Here is a 25,811-nt window from a genome sequence, read left to right on the forward strand (position 1 = left end):
ACACACACACACACACACACACACACACACACACACACACACACACACGCACACACACACACTGCTCCTTTCAACTCAAAAGTCCGAAGTAACAAACATTCATACATATAAAAAAATATAATAAATTAAATTACATTAAAGGGGAACATTATCACCAGACCTATGTAAGCGTCAATATATACCTTGATGTTGCAGAAAAAAGACCATATTTGTTTTTAACCAATTTCCGAACTCTAAATGGGTGAATTTTGGCGAATTAAACGCCTTTCTATTATTCGCTCTCGGAGCGATGACGTCACAACGTGACGTCACATCAGGAAGCAATCCGCCATTTTCTCAAACACCGATCAAATCAGCTCTGTTATTTTCCGTTTTTTTCGACTGTTTTCCGTACCTTGGAGACATCATGCCTCGTCGGTGTGTTGTCGGAGGGTGTAACAACACGAACAGGGACGGATTCAAGTTGCACCAGTGGCCCAAAGATGCGAAAGTGGCAAGAAATTGGACGAAATTTGTTCAAAATACGAGGCGGTGGGGAAAGCCGACGAAATGGTCAGTCGTTTGTTCCGCACACTTTACCGACGAAAGCTATGCTACGACAGAGATGGCAAGAATGTGTGGATATCCTGCGACACTCAAAGCAGATGCATTTCCAACGATAAAGTCAAAGAAATCTGCCGCCAGACCCCCATTGAATCTGCCGGAGTGTGTGAGCTATTCAGGGACAAAGGCCCTCGGTAGCACGCCAAGCAATGGCGGCAGTTTGTTCCCGCAGATGAGCGAGCTAATCCCCCTGGATGTCTTGGCTCACACCGCTTCTACCGTCCCTTATGCCACCGAAGATGATCAAGAGAAGAATATTGACCCTAGCATCCCTGGCCTGCTGACATCAACTCCAAAACTGGACAGATCAGCTTTCAGGAAAAGAGAGCGGATGAGGGTATGTCTACAGAATATATTAATTGATGAAAACTTTATTCATTACTCACGGTTTTACGTAAATCATTATACATAAACTGCGTTTACCAATAATTTAGCTTAAAAACATTAATTTTTTTCAATCATTCGAGTACATTCGGGTAGTCTTGTGTAATGCAGTATTTTGTGTCTATTTAGGTATGGTTAACCTGAGTGAAGTCTCCCCATTATTTTGTTACAGGTGTTACAGGACATTTTTTCGAACTCTTATCGACATTCACTGTTCTCTGAAGAGGATGATTATCAAACTTTGTCAAGAGCGGATATTGGAGTTCAGATATACCCTGATGTGAAGTCTAAAGGTAACAATTACTCTCAAAGTGCATGTTGTTGCCAAATGTATTTCATATGCTGTAAACCTAGTTCATAGTTGTTAGTTTCCTTTAATGCCAAACAAACACATACCAATCGTTGGTTAGAAGGCGATCGCCAAATTCGTCCTCGCTTTCTCCCGTGTCGCTGGCTGTCGTGTCGTTTTCGCTTGCATACGGTTCAAACCGATATGGCTCAATAGCTTCAGTTTCTTCTTCAATTTTGTTTTCGCTACCTGCCTCCACACTACAACCATCCGTTTCAATACATGCGTAATCTGTTGAATCGCTTAAGCCGCTGAAATCCGAGTCTGAATCCGAGCTAATGTCGCTATACCTTGCTGTTCTATCCGCCATGTTTGTTTGTGTTGGCATCACTGTGTGACGTCACAGGAAAATGGACGGGTGTATATAAAGATGGTTAACATCAGGCACTTTGAAGCTTTTTTTAGGGATATTGCGTGATGGGTAAAATTTTGAAAAAAACTTCGAAAAATAAAATAAGCCACTGGGAACTGATTTTTAATGGTTTTAACCCTTCTGAAATTGTGATAATGTTCCCCTTTAACAAAAATGTTTTATCACAAAAAAAAATAATGCACAAATCCACATATGTGTGTTGGAAACACAAAACACACACACACACACACACAGGTCTCAGCTTTCCGGCGGACTGATTTCTGCTCCTGCGTGGTGTAAATACCATGCGTAAATGCGACCAAACAATTCACACCGTCGACGCTCTACTTCTTTAATTAACGAAATTGTGCAGAAAAATAACTTTAAACAACACATCACTTGTACCCAGACTCACCAACATCAGCATCAAGGAGGGTGACTCCCTCATTACAGACAAAATGGAGGTAGCAAGCAGACTTAAAGCCTTTTTCACCAGCAAAGCCGCAACTCTTGTCAACAAGCTGTCCCACCACTCTGGTCGCTTTGGTGTAGAACACATTAAAGCCTTCTACAGAAAGCTAGAAGTATCCAACAATGATTTCAAATTAGAAATGGTCACAGCTGATGAGGTGCTTAAAAAATTGAGCGCGCTCCACCCAAACAAGGCCACCGGCTTTGACAATATCCCCTCCAGATTCCTCAGGGACTCTGCCTCCATCATTGCCCCGATCATCACGCACATAATAAACCTCTCAATTTCACAAGGCCAAATACCAAAAGATTTTAAGATAGCAAGAGTAACTCCCCTCTTTAAAAAAGGAAGCAAATTGGAACCTGGCAACTACCGACCTGTTTCTATTCTCAGTTCCATTTCGAAAGTAATGGAAAAAATAGTTTATGAACAGGTCGATGGTTAACTTGCCACCAATAAACTCGTGTACAAATTCCAATCTAACCACTCCACTGACACATGCTTTCTCTATCTGACTGACCACATCAAACATGAGGTGGACGCGGGCAAATACTGCGGCATGGTCATGCTGGACCTTCAGAAGGCCTTTGACACCGTTAACCACGCTATACTGTGTTGGATAAGCTCAGAGCTATCGGATTTGACAAAACCTCATCGAGCTGGATGCAATCTTACTTGGAGGGGAGGGAACAGGTGGTAGAGGTGAACGGCACCGTGTCCCCCCCCCCTCTCAGTAAGCTGTGGAGTCCCCCAAGGCAGTATATTGGGGCCTTTACTGTTCCTAATATACATAAACGACTTGTCATCAGCATGCGACTGTGAATTGTTCTTGTTTGCGGATGACTCGGCCCTGCTGGTATCAGACAAGGACAAGTCACTGGTGGAGGAAATCCTCAGTGCTGAACTCTGTAGAACTTGCACCTGGCTCGCTGACAACAAGCTATCCATACACTTGGGTAAAACGGAATCCGTCCTGTTTGGGTCCCACATAAACCTTAAGAAAGTCAATGACTTCACTATAAAAGTGGGTGACATTGTTATCACCAGGAAAGATGAGGTCACCTACCTAGGTTCCATTCTAGAGGCTAATCTTTCCTGTGATAAAATGGCAACCAAGGTAATCAAAAAGGTCAACCAACGAAAAAGATTTCTCTATAGAATCTCCTCTCTGGTCAACAAAAGCACCATGAGGGTTCTGGCGGGAACTCTCGTTCAACCCTTTTTCGATTACGCATGCACCTCCTGGTACCCTAGCACCTCCAAAACCCTCAATTCTAGACTCCAAACATCCAAGAACAAGCTAGTCAGATTACTTCTAGACCTCCACCCCAGATCACACCTCACTCCTACCCACTTCTCCAAAGTGGGCTGGCTCAGGGTGGAGGACAGAGTAAAACAACTTGCACTGAGCCTAGTCTATAAAATCTGCTACACCTCCCTGATACCGAAGTACATGTCAAACTACTTCCTTAACGTAAATGACCGCCATAACCACAACACCAGGGGGAGCTCTACTAACCACGTTAAACCCAGATTCCGATCTAACAAAGGTCTTAACTCATTCTCTTTATATGCCACATCAATGTGGAATGCACTCCCAACAGGTATAAAAGAAAGGGCATCTCTATCCTCCTTCAAAACCGCAATAAAAGTACACCTCCAGGCAACTTCAACCCTAAACTAACACCCTCCCCGGATTGTTAATAATCAAATGTAAACAATCAAATGCAGATATTTTTCTTATGCCTTCTGAGCTCTTTCTCTCTCTCTCTTGCTGTACATATCCTACCAAGTCAGACCTACACTGTTTCAATATCCATTTCTCTGTTCTCAATTGTTGATGACTGATGACAAACCTAACCCCCCCCCCCCCCCCCCACACCCCGAATTGTAAATAATGTAAATAATTCAATGTATACACCCTGATGATTATCTTGTGTGATGACTGTATTATGATGATAGTATATATATATATATATATATATATATATATATCTGTATCATGAATCAATTTAAGTGGACCCCGACTTAAACAAGTTGAAAAACTTATTCGGGTGTTACCATTTAGTGGTCAATTGTGCAACCTACTAATAAAAGTCTCAATCAATCAATCAATCAAAACCCCACAACATTATTGTTGTAACTTTTAAAGTATTTAGGAACGTTTAGGAAGAATATTTACAACAGAAGGTGAAGAAACACGGAGCAGTGAAGAACTATTACCTTCCAACTAGGGATGTCCGATAATGGCTTTTTGCCGATATCCGATATTCCGATATTGTCCAACTTTTTAATTACGATACCGATATCAACCGATATATGCAGTCGTGGAATTAACACATTATTAATTTGGACAACCAGGTATGGTGAAGATAAGGTACTTTTAAAAAAATTTTAATAAAATAACATAAGATAAATACATTTAAAACATTTTCTTGAATAAAAAAGAAAGTACAACAATATAAAAACAGTTACATAGAAACTAGTAATTCATGAAAATTATTCAAATTCACTGTTAAAGGTTAGTACTATTAGTGGACCAGCAGCACGCACAATCATGTGTGCTTACGGACTGTATCCCTTGCAGACTGTATTGATATATATTGATATATAATGTAGGAACCAGGGGCCGTATTTATCAAGCGTCTTAGAGTGCCATTTTACACTTAAGTCCTGAGAATTTGCGAAATTTAGTCCTACTCTCAAACTTAAGAATAAAAGCTATTTATCAACTTTCTTAAGTCTAAGAATCACTCCTACTCTCCACGATATTTAAGAGACCTTCAGAGGTGTCCTAAGTGGTTAGGAGTTGCCAGCGGGGGATGGCACTGAGGCGAGAGAGAAGGGAGCGGAAGGATGTCTTGGCTTTGTTTGATGACGAGCAGCTGATCAAACGGTATCGTTTAGACAGAGCGGGTACTATTTTTGTCACAGATTTAATAATAAGGGGCGTCATCTCATCAGCAACATCACGCAGCAGAGCTTTCACAGCAGAACTAAAGGTCATCACAATGCTTCCATATCTCGCCACTGGGAAAATGAATTGGAAAGAAAAGAAAACATTTATTTTTGATTCATTGCCAATATTGTTTGTTTGTTTGTTTTATTTTGACGTTTATTGTCAAAATATACACTCCCATTGTCCGCTTAAATACTTTTAAGATATTTCTTTATTCTTAGACAAGGGATTCCCTTCTGTGATTGGTCATTTCTACGGACACAGAAATGACCTCACCTAAAATTCCGTTTACGGCACATAGTAATGTCGTAATTCAGCTCTGAGTGTGACACTTAAGATTCAGTCCTACACTTCGCTGAAAGTGTGAGTAAGACGCTTGATAACTAACTTTTAAGTGCAGCTTTCAGCAAATAATTTCTTTACTCATAAGTCAACTCTTAGCTGACTTCGTAGGAGTAATTCTAAGACGCTTGATAAATACGGCCCGAGAATATTAATAACAGAAAGAAACAACCCTTTTGTGTGAATGAGTGTAAATGGGGGAGGAAGGTTTTTTGGGTTGGTGCACTAATTGTAAGTGTATCTTGTGTTTTTTATGTTGATTTAATAAAAAAAAAACACAAAAAACAAAACGATACCAATAATTAAAAAAAAACGATACCAATAATTTCCGATATTACATTTTAAAGCATTTATCGGCATCTCTACTTCCAACTCAAAAGTCCGAAGCAAGAGGAAGTAAACAACCGAAAAACCAGAATATTAATAACAGAAAGAAACAACCCTTTTGTGTGAATGAGTGTGAATGAGTTGGTGCACTAATTGTAAGTGTGTCTTGTGTTTTTTATGTTGATTTTATAAAATAAAAAAATAAATAAAAATGAATTAAAAAACGATACCGATCATAAAAAAAACGATACCGATAATTTCCGATATTACATTTTAAAGCATTTATCGGCCGATATTATCGGACATCTCTACTTCCAACTCAAAAGTCCGAAGCAAGAGGAAGTAAACACCCGAGAAACCAGAATATTAATAACAGAAAGAAACAACCCTTTTGTGTGAATGAGTGCAAATGGGGGAGGTTTTTTTGGGGGTTGGTGCACTAATTGTAAGTGTATCTTGTGTTTTTTATGTTGATTTAATCAAATAAATAAAAATTAATTAAAAAAAACGATATCGATCATAAGAAAAAACGATACCGACAATTTCTGATATTACATTTTAAAGCATTTATCGGCCGACATTATCGGACATCTCTACTTCCAACTCAAAAGTCCGAAGCAAGAGGAAGTAAACAACCGAAAAACCAGAATATTAATAACAGAAAGAAACAACCCTTTTGTGTGAATGAGTGTGAATGAGTTGGTGCACTAATTGTAAGTGTGTCTTGTGTTTTTTATGTTGATTTTATAAAATAAAAAAATAAATAAAAATGAATTAAAAAACGATACCGATCATAAAAAAAACGATACCGATAATTTCCGATATTACATTTTAAAGCATTTATCGGCCGATATTATCGGACATCTCTACTTCCAACTCAAAAGTCCGAAGCAAGAGGAAGTAAACACCCGAGAAACCAGAATATTAATAACAGAAAGAAACAACCCTTTTGTGTGAATGAGTGCAAATGGGGGAGGTTTTTTTGGGGGTTGGTGCACTAATTGTAAGTGTATCTTGTGTTTTTTATGTTGATTTAATCAAATAAATAAAAATTAATTAAAAAAAACGATATCGATCATAAGAAAAAACGATACCGACAATTTCTGATATTACATTTTAAAGCATTTATCGGCCGACATTATCGGACATCTCTACTTCCAACTCAAAAGTCCGAAGCAAGAGGAAGTAAACAACCGAAAAACCAGAATATTAATAACAGAAAGAAACAACCCTTTTGTGTGAATGAATGTGAATGAGTTGGTGCACTAATTGTAAGTGTGTCTTGTGTTTTTTATGTTGATTTTATAAAATAAAAAAATAAATAAAAATGAATTAAAAAACGATACCGATCATAAAAAAAACGATACCGATAATTTCCGATATTACATTTTAAAGCATTTATCGGCCGATAAGCCGATATTATCGGACATCTCTACTTCCAACTCAAAAGTCCGAAGCAAGAGGAAGTAAACACCCGAGAAACCAGAATATTAATAACAGAAAGAAACAACCCTTTTGTGTGAATGAGTGTAAATGGGGGAGGTTTTTTGGGGGGTTGGTGCACTAATTGTAAGTGTATCTTGTGTTTTTTATGTTGATTTAATCAAATAAATAAAAATTAATTAAAAAAAACGATATCGATCATAAGAAAAAACGATACCGACAATTTCTGATATTACATTTTAAAGCATTTATCGGCCGACATTATCGGACATCTCTACTTCCAACTCAAAAGTCCGAAGCAAGAGGAAGTAAACAACCGAAAAACCAGAATATTAATAACAGAAAGAAACAACCCTTTTGTGTGAATGAATGTGAATGAGTTGGTGCACTAATTGTAAGTGTGTCTTGTGTTTTTTATGTTGATTTTATAAAATAAAAAAATAAATAAAAATGAATTAAAAAACGATACCGATCATAAAAAAAACGATACCGATAATTTCCGATATTACATTTTAAAGCATTTATCGGCCGATAAGCCGATATTATCGGACATCTCTACTTCCAACTCAAAAGTCCGAAGCAAGAGGAAGTAAACACCCGAGAAACCAGAATATTAATAACAGAAAGAAACAACCCTTTTGTGTGAATGAGGGAGGGAGGTTTTTTGGGTTGGTGCACTAATTGTAAGTGTATCTTGTGTTTTTTATGTTGATTTAATAAAAAACCCCACAAAAAACAAAACGATACCAATAATTTCCGATATTACATTTTAAAGCATTTATCGGCATCTCTACTTCCAACTCAAAAGTCCGAAGCAAGAGGAAGTAAACAACCGAAAAACCAGAATATTAATAACAGAAAGAAACAACCCTTTTGTGTGAATGAGTGTGAATGAGTTGGTGCACTAATTGTAAGTGTGTCTTGTGTTTTTTATGTTGATTTTATAAAATAAAAAAATAAATAAAAATGAATTAAAAAACGATACCGATCATAAAAAAAACGATACCGATAATTTCCGATATTACATTTTAAAGCATTTATCGGCCGATATTATCGGACATCTCTACTTCCAACTCAAAAGTCCGAAGCAAGAGGAAGTAAACACCCGAGAAACCAGAATATTAATAACAGAAAGAAACAACCCTTTTGTGTGAATGAGTGCAAATGGGGGAGGTTTTTTTGGGGGTTGGTGCACTAATTGTAAGTGTATCTTGTGTTTTTTATGTTGATTTAATCAAATAAATAAAAATTAATTAAAAAAAACGATATCGATCATAAGAAAAAACGATACCGACAATTTCCGATATTACATTTTAAAGCATTTATCGGCCGACATTATCGGACATCTCTACTTCCAACTCAAAAGTCCGAAGCAAGAGGAAGTAAACAACCGAAAAACCAGAATATTAATAACAGAAAGAAACAACCCTTTTGTGTGAATGATTGTGAATGGGGGAGGTTTTTTTGGGGGGGGGGTTGGTGCACTAATTGTAAGTGTACCTTGTGTTTTCTTATGTTGATTTAATAAAATAAAAAATAAAATAAAAAATGAATTAAAAACACGATACCGATCATAAAAAAAACGATACCGACAATTTCCGATATTACATTTGAAGCACTTATCGGGCGACATTATCGGACATCTCTACTTCCAACTCAAAAGTCCGAAGCAAGAGGAAGTAATCACCCGAAAAAACAGCAGACACTTCCCGCACCGGACATCCGGTTCTTCAAAAATAAAAGCGATACTTCAAAATAAAATATAACACCCTGTCTAGTTCATAATAATAGCGCAACAACATCACACTATTACATTAGCACTAGGACAGAGTGAATCGTGTCAAAAACCTGCGGAGAGGAGCAATTCGCCGACGATGTGGAAAAGGCGGCGGCATGTACTCATCTCTGTGGGAGATTGCTGTTTTCTCTCGCGAGATCTGACAACACTGCGTGAGAACGAAGCAAGATGAGGAAAAAGCAAGATGGCGTTTCACGAAGACGTTTGTATTGTGTTTATAATAGTTATGTGTGCTTAGTCAGCGCGTACGTGCACACATTTGTGTTGTTTAATAGAGTAAACATCGTTAATAATTGTTTGTATCCGGATACATTAGTCCGAGCATTTTTGCTGCTTCTCGTGTTAGCTTAGCTTGCTGGTTAGCTTAGCGTGTTAGCTGCTAACAAAGAGAGGCGGAAGTGATCAAAACATCGCTTAGTTAAGATCAAGTGTGAGTGTAAAGTGTTGGGATTGTGTGAAAATGTGCGAAAGAACGATAGCTAAAAACTGTTTGTGAAATCCCCTAACGCTTCTAAATGAACCACGACGTTAGCACCGCGTTAAACGTCTTTGCTACGAGTAATAATACTAATAATGTTTAAAAAACAACAATAACAACGTGTCCAGCTGTTTACTGAAAAGTACTATCCATGTTTAAATAACTTTCACTGCAAATGAATATCAGCTCCAAATATCGATTATCAAACCTCCTTAACTACTAATAATCGTTATCATGAATTGATTAACGTGGACCCCGACTTAAACAAGTTGAAAAAGTTATTGGGGTGTTACCATTTAGTGGTCATATGTACTGTACTGTGCAATCTACTAATACAAGTTTCAATCAATCAATCAGGCCTGATCAGTTATCAGTATCAGCATTGGTATCACCAATACTGATACTGTGCTTACTGAATATTGGATCCATACCCAAATTTGTAGTATTACCCAAAACTAATGTAAAGTATCAAACAACAGAAGAATAAGTGATTATTAAATTTGAACAGAAGTGTAGATAGAAATATGTCACAACAGAAAGTAACCAGATATTAAAACAAGGAGATGAATAATAGTTTTCATGTTTAAATAACTTTTACTGCAAATGAATATCAGCTCCAAATATCGATGATCAAACTTCCTTAGCTACTAATAATCGTTAGCAGGCCTGATCAGTTATCAGTATCAGCATTGGTATCACCAATACTGATACTGTGCCTACTTAGTACTGCATCCATACCCAAATGTGTGGTATTACCCAAAACTAAGGTAAAGTATCAAACAACAGAAAAATAAGTGATTATTACATTTGAACAGAAGTGTTGATAGAAATATGTCAGAAAAGAAAGTAACCAAATATTAAAACAAGGAGATGAATAATAGTTTTCATGTTTAAATAACTTTTACTGCAAATGAATATCAGCTCCAAATATCAAATATCAAACCTTCTTAACTACTAATAATCGTCATCAGGCCTGATCAAGTTGTCAGTATCAGCATTGGTATCACCAATACTGATACTGTGCCTACTTAGTACTGGATCCATACCCAAATGTGTAGTATTACCCAAAACTAAGGTAAAGTATCAAACAACAGAAGAATAAGTGATTATTACATTTGAACAGAAGTGTAGGTAGAAATATGTCAGAAAAGAAAGTAACCAAATATTAAAACTGTCATGACTTGGTCCTGGGTGTTTGCTTTTCCGGAATGCAACGGAAAGTTGGCTCGGGCGAGACAGGAATGTAAATACATGATTTATTTAATATATCAAAATAAAGTACAAACGAAAAGCGCGCACAGTGGCGGAGAACAAACTATGAAACCAAAAGACTATAGCAAAAAAAAGTACAAACGAAAAGCGCTCACAGTGGCGGAGAACAAACTATGAAACCAAAAGACTATAGCATTAATAAACAAAACTTACTTGGCATGGACTAAAAGGAGCAGCATGAACGATGGACATGAAATCAAGTGTCAGAAATGTGCCGAGCATAATTGTGGGATGTCACCAGAAAGACAAACTGAAAACAATGAACTTAAATACTACAGACATGATTAACGAAAACAGGTGCGTGACTCAAAACGTGAAACAGGTGCGTGACGTGACAGGTGAAAACTAATGGTTGCTATGGTGACAAACAAGAGTGCACAATGAGTCCAAACGTGGAACAGGTGAAACTAATGGGTAATCATGGAAACAAGACAAGGGAGTGAAAAGCCAGAAACTAAAGAGTCCAATAACTAAACAAAACATGACTAAAACAAAACATGATTACACAGACATGACAAAAACAAGGAGATGAATAATAGTTTTCATGTTTAAATAACTTTTACTGCAAATGAATATCAGCTCCAAATATCGATTATCAAACTTTTTTAGCTACTAATAATCGTTAGCAGGCCTGATCAGTTATCAATATCAGCATTGGTATCACCAATACTGATACTGTGCCTACTTAGTACTGGATCCATACCCAAAGGTGTAGTATTACCTAAAACTAAGGTAAAGTATCAAACAACAGAAAAATAAGTGATTATTACATTTGAACAGAAGTGTAGAAAGAAATATGTCAGAAAAGAAAGTAACCAAATATTAAAACAAGGAGATGAATAATAGTTTTCATGTTTAAATAACTTTTACTGCAAATGAATATCAGCTCCAAATATCGATTATCAAACTTCTTTAGCTACTAATAATCGTTAGCAGGCCTGATCAAGTTGTCAGTATCAGAATTGGTATCACCAATACTGATACTTTGCCTACTAGGTAATGGATCCATACCCAAATTTGTAGTACTACCCAAAACTAAGGTAAAGTATCAAACAACAGAAGAATAAGTGATTATTACATTTGAACAGAAATGTAGATAGAAACATGTCACAACCAGATATTAACAGTAAATTAACAAGGAGATTAATAATAGTTTTCATGTTTAAATAACTTTTACTGCAAATGAATATCAGCTCCAAATATCGATTATCAACCTCCTTAACTACTAATAATCGTTATCAGGCCTGATCAGTTGTCAGTATCAGCACTGGTATCACCAATACTGATACTGTGCCTACTAAGTAATGGATTCATACCCAAATTTGTAGTATTACCTAAAACTAAGGTAAAGTATCAAACAACAGAAGAATAAGTGATTATTACATTGGAACAGAAGTGTAGATAGAAACATGTTACAACAGAAAGTAACCAGATATTAACAGTAAATCAACAAGGAGATTAATAATAGTTTTCATGTTTAAATAACTTTTACTGAAAATGAATATCAGCTCCAAATATCGATTATCAACTTAACTTAACTATTAATAATTGTTAACTGGCCTGATCAGTTATCAGTATCAGCATTGTTATCACCAATACTGACACTGTGCCTACTTAGTACTGGATCCATACCCAAATGTGTAGTATTACCCAAAACTAAAGTAAAGTATCAAACAACAGAAAAATAAGTGATTATTACATTTGAACAGAAGTGTAGATAGAAACATGTTACAACTAGATATTAACAGTAAATCAACAAGGAGATGAATAATAGTTATCATGTTTAAATAACTTTTACTGAAAACGAATATCAGCTCCAAATATCAATTATCAACTTAACTTAACTATTAATAATTATCTGGCCTGATCAGTTATCAGTATCAGCATACTGTGCCAACTAAGTAATGGATCCATACCCAAATTTGTAGTATTACCCAAAATTAATGTAAAGTATCAAACAACAGAAGAATAAGTGATTATTACATTTGAACAGAAGTGTAGATAGAAACATGTCACAACCAGATATTAACAGTAAATCAACAAGGAGATTAATAATGGTTTTGATAAAATAATACAACTGGAAATGATATCATTTGTTAATGCATATGTCAGCAACTAAATTAGGAGGATTTGTAACCCGTCAAAATGGTTCTATTATCAATTCTTTGTTGGGTTTGTTCCTGTCTCTGGCTGTGCTGCGGAAGGTTTAAAACAGTGTAATGAACGACGTTGTTCCGTCTTTATGTTGTCGTGATTTGGCTTGTAGTGGTTGTGTTATGGCTTGATGTTATTGTGTTGTGTCGTTTGCATTTGTTGTGACTCTTTTTCTGCTACTGTAGCTGTTTATTAAAAATGAGAGCAGTAGCATTTAATCTGAAAAGATTTGGTTGCACTTAACTTCTCAGGTAAACCTACTGTTAATTCGACCTGAAAATATGTTTGTTGCACCTTATTTTTGACAATAATTTTGTGTAATCGTATGTTGAAGATAGTAGCAAGTAAATCTACTGTTAAAATGTTGGTTACTGCACTTTCATTAAAAATAATCTTGAACGTTGAAAATGTTTTCTCTTGTTAACCTAAAGTGTTGGATGCTCTTTATTCAAAAATGTGAATGCATTGGCCATTACTTGTTTGGTTGCTTGTTTGTATCCAAATTTTAATTTATACATATATCATTATATGTACATATGATTCCCTTACGAGAAATAACAGGAATATAGGAAACTTCACATCCATTATTTATTTCACAGTCACGCTGGTAGAATTGTTTTATGATTAATAGTTACTAAATCGTATTGTTCTAAATTAACTAATATCACACCTGAATCGTATCGGCAACTTCAAATTATGATTCAAATCAAATCGTTGTTAAAACTAATCGTTACACCCTTATTGTCTATGCATGGTACAATCTATGTGCACAATATGTCTTATTTATTGCAGATTTTTTGATCTTTTGTGTGGCATTTTTGTAGCTGTATTTAGAAATGGAGCCGCTGAAATGGAAGATGGTCACAACTGTTGTGCTCTTTTAATAGATCTTATGTCCTTTGTGTTCTTAGTTGTTGTTATGTGTACTAATTGTATCTGCACGGCAACCACATAATGTACCCCTTGTGAGATGAATAACGTTGATCTTATCCTATTCTATATTAAAAAAGGCTTAGTGGCCACATGCGTGGACAGCACCTTTTAGCTCTTATTTCCAAAATTGTGTACACTACTGAATTGGGGACTTATGGCCACTTATGTGGACACTTATACTGCCATCTGGTGGTGTCAGAAGAGTATAACATACAATGGAATTTGGAAAATAAAAAAAGTGTAAAAATAAGAATTAGCATGTCACTAAACATGAAGTACACGTTTGTGTACTTATGGACTTAAGTACATCATATCAAAAGATGATTCTTAGTTTTTATTCTAATTAGGGTCTAATAAGCCCAAATAGCAAAGATAAATTAAAAAAAAAGCATGTAAACAAACAGCTTGGGCCTTAAGAGGTTAAATAATAAATTGCAGTATCAATTATTTAGCTCTTATTTCCAAAATTGTGTACACTACTGAATTGGGGTCTTATGGCCACTTATGTGGACACTTATACTGCCATCTGGTGGTGTCAGAAGAGTATAACGTACAATGGAATTTGGAAAAAAATAAGTGTAAAAATAAGAATTAGCATGTCACTAAACATGAAGTACACGTTTGTGTTCTTATGGACTTAAGTACATCATATCAAAAGATGATTCTTAGTTTTTATTCTAATTAGGGTCTAATAAGCCCAAATAGCAAAGAGAAATAAAAAAAAGCATGTAAACAAACAGCTTGGGCCTTAAGAGGTTAAATAATAAATTGCAGTATCAATTATTGACGATATTGCTCATCCCTTCTAAAAAGTCCCCCTGACATGGGGTCTTCATTTTCTAAAGAGCTACGGGGTTTGTCCCCCACAAAGATTTCAGGCCAGTTCATACAATAACTTGGTTTTCTATAGTACATGTTGTTGCGTTTTGGACCAGTTGTTCCTCCCAGGGAATTCAAGTCACAAGTCGCTCCCAAGCTCTTTACGACACTTAAAGCTGAGTTGAAAAACCACCAGAGACAGAATAGGTATTTTGTAATATATTTGCAAAGCTTTGCATATATACATTGAGACCAGTCCAGCATAGAACATTCAATCTCCCCGCTAAGATGGTCTGCCCCCCCCGAAAAACCCTCTCCCCGAAAAACCCTCTCCCCTCTTAAGTCCCTGGCAGTCATGTCTCTCTAGCCAAAACAAATGCCCATTATCTCTCTTTATAACATTCCTCATTCAAGGTTAAGCACACAGTGTTGCAGACAACCAAAAGACCACAATTGGAAGAAAAACACTAGCTGTTTTGTAATATGATTATGAAATAAAAAGAAGTAACACTTAAATTCGGATATATGTAAATACCGTATATTACCAAATAGTAGCCCGGGCGTTTATTTCACAAAATCGATTTTGGAGACAGGCGTTTAAAAGAAGCAGGCGGTTATTTGCACAAGGCTTTTATTTATTTTTGCACCAGCCTGCACCAGCCCATTATTTGGTTACAATGGTTACTGTCCAGTATTTTTTTTTTCGTACAAAAAACTTTAAATGTAAAAGCTATTGTAAACATACAAACAAAAAAACAAGAGATCAACATGAGGTAGGCTATCAAAAGACAAGAGATCAACAAGGCCTCAACATGGCAGTAGTGCAACAATTGTCAAATAGAATACCAATACTAAAAATAAATACACTTTTTAAATAAAGCAGCCTACCGGGAAAAATAAAATTATGGTACTAAGTACCCAAGTATAAAACCCACCATTAAAACAGAACAATAATACTGTTACTTAAATAAAATAAAGGCTACAGTACTCCAAGTTTTAAATAAAGCAGCATACAGGAAAAATAAAATTATGGTACCAAGTACTCTATAAAACCATCAAAACAATAATACTGCAGCAAACGCAACCCCAGTAGCATTTTAATCTAAATTATGCAAATAACAGCCCATGGGCGGCTATTTGGACATAGGCGGTTATTAGGAAGAGGCGGTTAATTGACAAAATGGGGTCAGACCCCGGGCGGCTATTAGGACATGGGCGGTTATTTGCCCAAGGGCGTTTATTTGGTAATATACGGTATCTGCCTCCGACAATGTAAACATACGGAATGCCTCGTGACTGAACAAAGCTGCACGATTCTGAAGCATGTTTGTCTTCTTGTGTCTTGCAGACGTTTGTGAAGAATATCTTTTTCCTGAGCCACAGGGGTGGAGTGTCAAGATGGCGCAAGAGGAGCCACAGCCCACCCACATTAAAGAGGAAGACGAAGCGCCACAGATTTCTCACATTAAAAAGGAAGAGGAGGACCCACTGACCCCCCACCTTATGGAGGAAAGGGACCCGCTGACCCCCTTTGTTAAAGAGGAAGAGGAGGACACACTGACCTCCCACATTAAAGAGGAAGAGGAGGAACACAGCATCACTCAGGAGGGAAAGAAGCTTGAATGGTTCCCAGTGATTGGTGTCCCTGTGAAGAGTGAAGATGATGAGGTCAAAGGTGAGAGTGAGGAGCAGAGAGAGGCGGAGCCTCTAAGCAGCAGCTCAACAGAAGCTGATGGAGACCACTGTGGAGGATCACAAGCAGACAAGCTCTTAGCTCCACTATCAGATAGTGAGGACACAACGTCACACTCTCCTGACACTGATGATGAAGACTCTAAAGATGATAAGACATGTCACACTGACAACACACACTTCACATGTTCTCACTGCGACAAAACCTTTAAACGCCCCAGTGGTCTTAAAATACACATGAGAACGCACACTGGAGAAAAACCTTTTTCCTGCTCAGAATGTGGTAAATGTTTTGCACGGAAATATGTGTTAAAAGAACACGTGAAAATACACACTGGGGGGAAACCTTTTTCTTGTTCAATTTGCGGCAAATATTTTACACAAAGTCACTATTTGAAAGTACACATGAGAACACACACCGGAGAAAAGCCTTTTTCTTGTTCAATCTGTGGTAAAGATTTCATACAAAGTCACGATTTGAAAGTACACACGAGAACACACACCGGAGAAAATCTTTTCACTTGTTCAACCTGTGGTAAAGGTTTTGCCCGAAGCAACAGTTTGAAAGTACACATGAGAATACACGCAGATGAAAAACCTTTTTCCTGCTCAAAATGTGGTAAAGGTTTTGCACAATGCAACAATTTGAAAATACACATGAGAATGCACACCGGAAAAAAACCTTTTACCTGTTCAATCTGCGGTAAAGGTTTCTTGGAAAGTAGCTATTTGAAAACACACATGAGCATACACACTGGCGGAAAACCCAATACCTGTTTAGTCTGTGATAAAGGTTTTGTACGACGCTACAATTTGAAATTACACATGAGAACACACACTGTAGAAAAAACATGAACCTGCTCAGTAACATGCAAATACACACCGGGGAAACCCCTTTTTTCTGTGGTAAGGGTGTTTGCAGGGATTAATATGTTAAAAGAACACACAGTGGAGAAAAACGCTTTTCCTGTTCAATATGTGGTAAACATTTTGTACGAAGACCCTATGTGTGACAATCATTGGTACTTTAACTTTATTTAAAAATACACACCAAAGAAAAAACTTGTTCAATCTGTGGTTTACACACACATATATAATAATAAATGGGTTATACTTGTATAGCGCTTTTCTACCTTCAAGGTACTCAAAGCGCTTTGACAGTATTACCACATTCACCCATTCACACACACATTCACACACTGATGGCGGGAGCTGCCATGCAAGGCGCTAACCAGCAGCCATCAGGAGCAAGGGGTGAAGTGTCTTGCCCAAGGACACAACGGACGTGACTAGGATGGTAGAAGGTGGGGATTGAACCCCAGTAACCAGCAACCCTCTGATTGCTGGAACGGCCACTCTACCAACTTCGCCATGTTCAAAGTCATACCTGCCAACTACTCCGGTTTTCCCGTAATTAGTACGGTTTTCATCAACCTATTCCGGGTTACGGTTGCAGTGATAAAAAATACGGTTTTTCATTAATTAAAAAAACTAACTTTTTTAAGTTTTATTCACGAAATCGCGTAACAACAATGACAATCGACACTGCTTCCCGTAACTTCCTATCGAGCCATTCCGAATGCCATGCGCGAGGCTATTTATAGCACCGCTGCCAAGCACGAGGCACCAGTTGCCATTATTTCCAAACGAGCGAACGATCATGGAATCAGCCGGAGAAAAATCGCAAATGAGTCTTAAACCGAAAAGAAAACTGCAGTCATTCCGTGAAGAATATTCAAAAGCCTATCCGGGAATAATTATCCGTTCCAAAAAGGGTGAAAACTACGCGAATTGCACCTTGTGCAGACAAGATTTTTCGACCGGACACGAAGGAATTAGCGATGTAAAAGACCTTTTAATGAAGTAAACTTATCATAAAGTTACCATATCATTTTTTGCAGTATGATCAATCTGATAGAATAAATTTGGATTTTAGCCACAAAAAGGTAATGACACCAATGTTATCTATTGGAATTGGCTACTAGGTTTTTCTGATTTCAAAAGTTGGCAGGTATGCAAAGTACACATTAGAGAAAAAGTGTTGAGTTGCAGTGTGTGTGGTGAAAGATTCTCTTATAAGTAAGAAACACAAGTGTGCTGGTGAGAACAGCAGCAGCAAATGAAGATGCAGGATTTGAAATAAACTGTCAAAACTTTACTCTCTTGGCTCATTAGCGTTCCTGTTCTGTAACCCTGTACAATGTGTGTCTGCTCGTGAACAGAATATGTCATTCTGTTGTACTTTTTAAAGGGGAACATTATCACCAGACCTATGTAAGCGTCAATATATACCTATATGTTACAGAAAAAAGACCATATATTTTTTTAACCGATTTCCGAACTCTAAATGGGTGAATTTTGGCGAATTAAACGCCTTTCTATTATTCGCTCTCGGAGCGATGACGTCACGTTGTGACGTCACATCGGGAAGCAATCCGCCATTTTCTCACTTTCGTCTGTGTGTTGTCGGAGGGTGTAACAACACGAACAGGGACGGATTCAAGTTGCACCAGTGGCCCAAAGATGCGAAAGTGGCAAGAAATTGGACGAAATTTGTTCAAAATACGAGGGTGTGGGGAAAGCCGACGAAATGGTCAGTCACGAGAGGGATAAAAAGTGACTTACATATATGTAATGATAACTTGAATTACAAAAGAAAGCAGATAAATGGAGAGGAAGAAAGAGAAGCAAACTGTATTAACCTTGTAGATTGTTATAGTATCAATAGGTTAAGCTTTGTCAGTGTGCCGTGTGTTACCCAGTTTCCCCAAAGGGAACATGACTGTATGTGCTTGTATATGTACGTGTTAAAGGCCTACTGAAAGCCACTACTACCGACCACGCAGTCTGATAGTTTATATATCAATGATGAAATCTTAACATTGCAACACATGCCAATACGGCCGGGTTAGCTTACTAAAGTGCAATTTTAAATTTCGCGCAAAATATCCTGCTGAAAACGTCTCGGTATGATGACGTCAGCGCGTGACGTCACGGATTGTAGAGGACGTTTTGGGACAGCATGGTGGCCAGCTATTAAGTCGTCTGTTTTCATCGCAAAATTCCACAGTATTCTGGACATCTGTGTTGGTGAATCTTTTGCAATTTGTTCAATGAACAATGGAGACAGCAAAGAAGAAAGCTGTAGGTGGGAAGCGGTGTATTGCGGGCGGCTGCAGCAACACAAACACAGCCGGTGTTTCATTGTTTACATTCCCGGAAGATGACAGTCAATCTTTACCATTGGCCTGTGGAGAACTGGGACAACAGAGACTCTTACCAGGAGGACTTTGAGTTGGATGCCCAGACGCGGTACCGTGAGTACGCATGCAGCTGCGGCTTCCAAACATTTGATCGCTTGCCCGTACGTGCGTGCCGCTATGTGCATGTCACGTACGTAACTTTGGGGACTTTGGGGAAATATATGTGCTGTATGAACTTTGGGGAGGTGAACAGTACTTTGGGCTGTGGGATTGAGTGTGTTGTGCAGGTGTTTGAGTAGTATTGGCGAGTTATATGGACGGGAGGGGGGAGGTGTTTGTTATGCGGGATTAATTTGTGGCATATTAAATATAAGCCTGGTTGTGTTGTGGCTAATAGAGTATATATATGTCTTGTGTTTATTTACTGTTTTAGTCATTCCCAGCTGAATATCAGGTCCCACCCGCCTCTCACAGCATCTTCCCTATCTGAATCGCTCCCACTGCCCTCTAGTCCTTCACTCTCACTTTCCTCATCCACAAATCTTTCATCCTCGCTCAAATTAATGGGGAAATCGTCGCTTTCTCGGTCCGAATCGCTCTCGCTGCTGGTGGCCATGATTGTAAACAATGTGCAGATGTGAGGAGCTCCACAACCTGTGACGTCACGCTACTCGTCTGCTACTTCCGGTACAGGCAAGGCTTTTTTATCAGCGACCAAAAGTTGCAAACTTTATCGTCGATGTTCTCTACTAAATCCTTTCAGCAAAAATATGGCAATATCGCGAAATGATCAAGTATGACACATAGAATGGACCTGCTATCCCCGTTTAAATAAGAAAATCTCTTCTGTTGATTCTTAGTTTCCATCCATCCATCCGTTTTCTACCGCTTGTCCCTCTTGGGGTCCCGGGGGTGCTGGAGCCTATCCCAGCTGCATTAGGCCGGAAGGCGGGGTACACCCGGGACAAGTCGCCTCCTCATCACAGGGCCAACACAGATAGACAAACAACATTTGATCATTAGTTTTTTCTTTAAATTTAGTTTGTTCTGCATTGTGTGTTAGAATATCACATTTGATCGAAAGACTGGAGGGTTGTGACATTAACGGGCGAATCTATTGACGGGCTCATTAATATGAACTATGTTCAACTACTGTGGGCACAATGTAACGCGCTTTGAGACGATTGTGAAAAAGCACTATATAAATATTGTTCATTTATAACCATATTTACAAAAAATCATATAAAGAATAAAATATTTAAAATGACTGCAATATTAAATAAAACAAAATACACACAACAAATATTCACTACATTTATTTACCCATTTTTTTTGGGATCATACATTGCTTGATGCATAAAGGTCTGGGGACATACATATGAAACAGTCACAAAACAATATTCATATTACAAAACAGTAATAAAGATAATTAATAGAATGGCTTATCGAGACCCATTAAATGATTCATAAAGTTACACATTTTAAAAGTAAATTATCTTGTATACAACACAACTGCTCCAGATTATGTGTAAAATAAATAATATGATTCAAGTGGTCCAGAAGATGTTTTACAAACCCCGAAACCAGTGAAGTTGGCACGTTGTGTGAATCGTAAATAAAAACAGAATACAATGATTTGCAAATCCTTTTCAACCTATATTCAATTAAATAGACTGCAAAGACAAGATACTTAACGTCCGAACGGGAAAATTTAATTTTTTGCAAATATTAGCTCATTTGGAATTTGATTCATGCAACATGTTTCAAAAAAGGTGGGTGCCATGATTGGGTATAAAAGCAGCTTCCATGAAATGCTCAGTCATTCACAAACAAGGATGGGGCGAGGGTCACCACTTTGTCAACAAATGCGTGAGCAAATTGTCGAACAGTTTAAGAACAACATTTCTCAACGAGCTATTAAAAGGAATTTCGGGATTTCACCATATACGGTCCGTAATATAATCAAAAGGTTCAGAGAACCTGGAGAAATCACTGTACGTAAGCGATGATATTACAGACCCTCGATCCCTCAGGTGGTGCTGTGTCAAAAAGCGACATCAGTGTGTAAAGGATATCACCACATGGGCTCAGGAACACTTCAGAAAACTACTGTTAGTAACTAGTTTGTCGCGACATCTGTAAGTGCAAGTTAAAACTGTACTATGCAAAGCGAAAGCCATTTATCAACAACGCCCAGAAATGCCGCCAGCTTTGCTGTATTCTGTTTTTATTTACAAATTACACAAGGTGCAAACTTGACTGGTTTTGGGTTTTGTGGATGTCAACCAGTAAATATGAACTAAGAGGGATTTATGTGTACTCAAAAGCAAAGGTATGAACACATGTCAAACAAATCCATGTATGTTAAGTTTATCGTATAAAAGGTCTTCATCAATGGAATCATTTACAATTAGAAATGAAAATGTATAACATTTCATTGTTTCAAAAATCTATACAAACATTGCTATGATTAAGTATAAAAGTGAATTATATATATATATATATATATATATATATATATATATATATATATATATATATAGGTAAAAGCCAGTAAATTAGAATATTTTGAAAAACTTGATTTATTTCAGTAATTGCATTCAAAAGGTGTAACTTGTACATTATATTTATTCATTGCACACAGACTGATGCATTCAAATGTTTATTTCATTTAATTTTGATGATTTGAAGTGGCAACAAATGAAAATCCAAAATTCCGTGTGTCACAAAATTAGAATATTACTTAAGGCTAATACAAAAAAGGGATTTTTAGAAATGTTGGCCAACTGAAAAGTATGAAAATGAAAAATATGAGCATGTACAATACTCAATACTTGGTTGGAGCTCCTTTTGCCTCAATTACTGCGTTAATGTGGCGTGGCATGGAGTCGATGAGTTTCTGGCACTGCTCAGGTGTTATGAGAGCCCAGGTTGCTCTGATAGTGGCCTTCAACTCTTCTGCCTTTTTGGGTCTGGCATTCTGCATCTTCCTTTTCACAATACCCCACAGATTTTCTATGGGGCTAAGGTCAGGGGAGTTGGCGGGCCAATATAGAACAGAAATACCATGGTCCGTAAACCAGGCACGGGTAGATTTTGCGCTGTGTGCAGGCGCCAAGTCCTGTTGGAACTTGAAATCTCCATCTCCATAGAGCAGGTCAGCAGCAGGAAGCATGAAGTGCTCTAAAACTTGCTGGTAGACGGCTGTGTTGACCCTGGATCTCAGGAAACAGAGTGGACCGACACCAGCAGATGACATGGCACCCCAAACCATCACCCAACCATGCAAATTTTGCATTTCCTTTGGAAATCGAGGTCCCAGAGTCTGGAGGAAGACAGGAGAGGCACAGGATCCACGTTGCCTGAAGTCTAGTGTAAAGTTTCCACCATCAGTGATGGTTTGGGGTGCCATGTCATCTGCTGGTGTCGGTCCACTCTGTTTCCTGAGATCCAGGGTCAACGCAGCCGTCTACCAGCAAGTTTTAGAGCACTTCATGCTTCCTGCTGCTGACCTGCTCTATGGAGATGGAGATTTCAAGTTCCAACAGGACTTGGCGCCTGCACACAGGCGCCAATTACTGAATTACTGAATTACTGAAATAAATCAAGTTTTTCAAAATATTCTAATTTACTGGCTTTTACCTGTATATATATGTGTGTGTATATATATATATATATACATATATATATGTGTGTATATATATATATACATTGAATGTTTATTATATGTAACATTTACTGTGTGTTTATATTCAAATTGTTCTGTTTATTTTTAAATAAAACTACACAATGTTGTAAATTAATGCACGTACTTGACTGGAAAAAACACTAATCTAAAAAATCTAATCTATAAGTATGATAACAAGATAGTGTTACACACACAACAATGATGTCACACATGTTATATGTGCTGTTGTTTGAATGTCAAAGTTAACAACGTTTTGACAGTTTATTTCAAATCCTGCATCTTCATTTGCTGCTGCTGTTCTCACCAGCACACTTGTGTTTTTTCAACTGGTACTTATAAGAGAATCTTTCGCCACAAACAATGCAACTCAACATTTTATCACCTGTGTGTATTCTCATGTGTACTCCAATGTTTCTTTGGTGACTAAAGTTTTTGTTGCAGATTAAACAGGAGAACGTTTTTTCACCAGAGTGTGTTCTCATGTGTACTTTCAAATTTTGATTTTGTACAAACCTTTTACCGCAGCTTGAACAGGTGAAAGGCTTTTCTCCAGTGTGTATTCTCATGTGTACTTTCAAATTTTGACTGGTTACAAAACTTTTACCACAGACTGAGCAGTTAAAAGGTTTTTCTCCAGTGTGTATTCTCATGTGTACTTTCAATTCATGACTTTGTACAAAACCTTTACCACAGACTGAACAGCTAAAATTGTTGTCACCAGTGTGCATTCTTGTGTGTCTTTTCAAACACTGACTTCGTCTAAAACTTTTACCACAGATTGAACACTTGAAATGTTCTTCTACGGTGTGCGATCTCTCATGTAATTTCAAATTTTGATTTGCTGCAAAACATTTACCACAGACTGAACAAGAAAAGGGTTTTTCTCCAGTGTGCATTCTCATGTGTACTTTCAAATTTTGACTTTCGACAAACCGTTTGGCACAAATTGAACATGAAAAAGGTTTCACACCACTGTGCGTTCTCATGTGAACTTTCAAATGTTGACTTTGAATGAAGACTTTACCACACACTGAGCAGGAAAAAGGTTTTTCCCCAGTGTGTGTTCTCGTGTGTTCTTTCAACATGTCGTTTCGTTGAAAACTTTTACCACATTTTGAACAGGAAAAAGGTTTTTCCCCAGTGTGTGTTCTCACGTGTCTTTTCATATTGCTACGGTCTTTAAAGGTTTTGTCGCAGTGAGAACATGTGAAGTGTGTGTTGTCAGTGTGACATGTCTTATCATCTTTAGAGTCTTCATCATCAGTGTCAGGAGAGTGTGACGTTGTGTCCTCACTATCTGATAGTGGAGCTAAGAGCTTGTCTGCTTGTGATCCTCCACAGTGGTCTCCATCAGCTTCTGTTGTCATGTGTTGAGTTGAGCTGCTGCTTGGAGGCTCCGCCTCTCTCCTCTCCTCACTTTCCTCAATGACCTCATCATCTTCACTCTTCACAATGACAGTCACTGGGAACTCCTCCAACCATTCAAGATGCTCCCCCTCCTGACTGATGCTGTGTTCCTCCTCCTCCTCTTTAATGTGAGGGTAATGTGGAACTTCGTCTTTAAAACTGGGGGACACTGAGTCCTCATCTTCCTTTTTAATGTAAGGTGTCAGTAGGTCCTCCTCTTCGTTTTTAATGTGAGGGGTCTCTGGTGCATCTTCTTCCTCTTTAATGTGAGGGGTCTGTGGCACCTCATCTTCTTTGAAATGGGAGGGCTGTGGCTTCGCCTGCTCCATCCGGAAGCTCCACTCCTTTTGCTCAGGGAGAAGACGTTCTTCAGAGACGTCTGCAGGACACACAAAGACAAACACGCAATAGAAACATCCAGCTTTGCTCAGTCACATGAGGCATTCAGTACCTTTACATCAAGATTCTCAAACCCAATTTACCTGGGGGCCACTGGATGCAGAAACTGGGTGAGGCTGGGCCGCAAGAAAAGATTTCTTTAAAAAAATCTAACATGCACTTTTTAATGAATTCACCTTCTTTGAATGGCTTTCCCGCCCTAGCAACCATCTCACTCTCCATGTAGCTAGCCGTGACTGCTGCATCGCTCTTTTCGCTTGCTTTCTTGACGAAATCTTGTTGCCTCAGTAGACTGGTTTTAAAATTTGCAACCCGGTTCACTCTCTCATCTCCCTGGTATTTTGCATACTCCTCAGCATGTCTAGTTGTATAATGACGTTTAGAATTGTATTCCTTGTGCACCGCAACTTTCTCTGTATCAACTCCAGAAAAGAGCTATAAGGATTATTCATAGAGAAAGTTTGATCATATTACGCCTATACTGGCTCACCTGCACTGGCTTCCTGTGCACTTAAGATGTGACTTTAAGGTTTTACTACTTACGTATAAAATACTACACGGTCTAGCTCCGTCCTATCTTGTCGATTGCATTGTACCATATGTCCCGGCAAGAAATCTGCGTTCAAAGAACTCCGGCTTATTAGTGATTCCCAGAGCCCAAAAAAAGTCTGCGGGCTATAGAGCGTTTTCTATTCGAGCTCCAGTACTATGGAATGCCCTCCCGGTAACAATTAGAG

At 37.9% G+C, this 25,811-nt stretch overlaps 2 protein-coding genes across 3 annotated transcripts in view; one reads left to right on the top strand and one right to left on the bottom strand.

Annotated features, from left to right (window-relative positions):
* LOC133623977 (uncharacterized) overlaps positions 1-25,811 on the bottom strand; it is a 72,442-nt gene that overhangs the window by 39,259 nt on the left and 7,372 nt on the right. Inside the window, exon 3 of one of the 2 annotated variants that reach the window (XM_072916177.1) lies at positions 24,699-25,054. In XM_072916177.1, coding sequence (XP_072772278.1) covers positions 24,699-25,054 — 356 coding nt within the window. Of the gene's footprint in view, positions 1-23,307; positions 25,055-25,811 lie in introns of those variants that run through there. The other variant, XM_061987531.2, reaches the window with a different exon arrangement.
* LOC133623948 (uncharacterized) lies at positions 331-17,466 on the top strand. The gene is made up of 3 exons (XM_061987477.2): positions 331-940; positions 1,160-1,280; positions 16,034-17,466. Exons 1-3 carry the CDS (start codon positions 407-409, stop codon positions 17,230-17,232), a joined length of 1,854 nt encoding a protein of 617 aa, XP_061843461.2. The 5' UTR covers positions 331-406; the 3' UTR covers positions 17,233-17,466.

This window comes from Nerophis lumbriciformis, linkage group LG26 (assembly GCF_033978685.3).
Source record: "Nerophis lumbriciformis linkage group LG26, RoL_Nlum_v2.1, whole genome shotgun sequence".
NCBI classification, from domain to species: Eukaryota; Metazoa; Chordata; class Actinopteri; order Syngnathiformes; family Syngnathidae; genus Nerophis; species Nerophis lumbriciformis.

What these genes read in the sequence shown, in the direction of transcription:
- LOC133623948 (XM_061987477.2), top strand. Translation starts at nt 407, where the DNA reads ATGCCTCGTCGGTGTGTTGTCGGAGGGTGTAACAACACGAACAGGGAC. An exon ending in GGAAAAGAGAGCGGATGAGG is followed by an intron (nt 941 to 1,159) that starts GTATGTCTACAG and finishes ATTTTGTTACAG; the next exon opens with GTGTTACAGGACATTTTTTC. An exon ending in CCCTGATGTGAAGTCTAAAG is followed by an intron (nt 1,281 to 16,033) that starts GTAACAATTACT and finishes TGTGTCTTGCAG; the next exon opens with ACGTTTGTGAAGAATATCTT.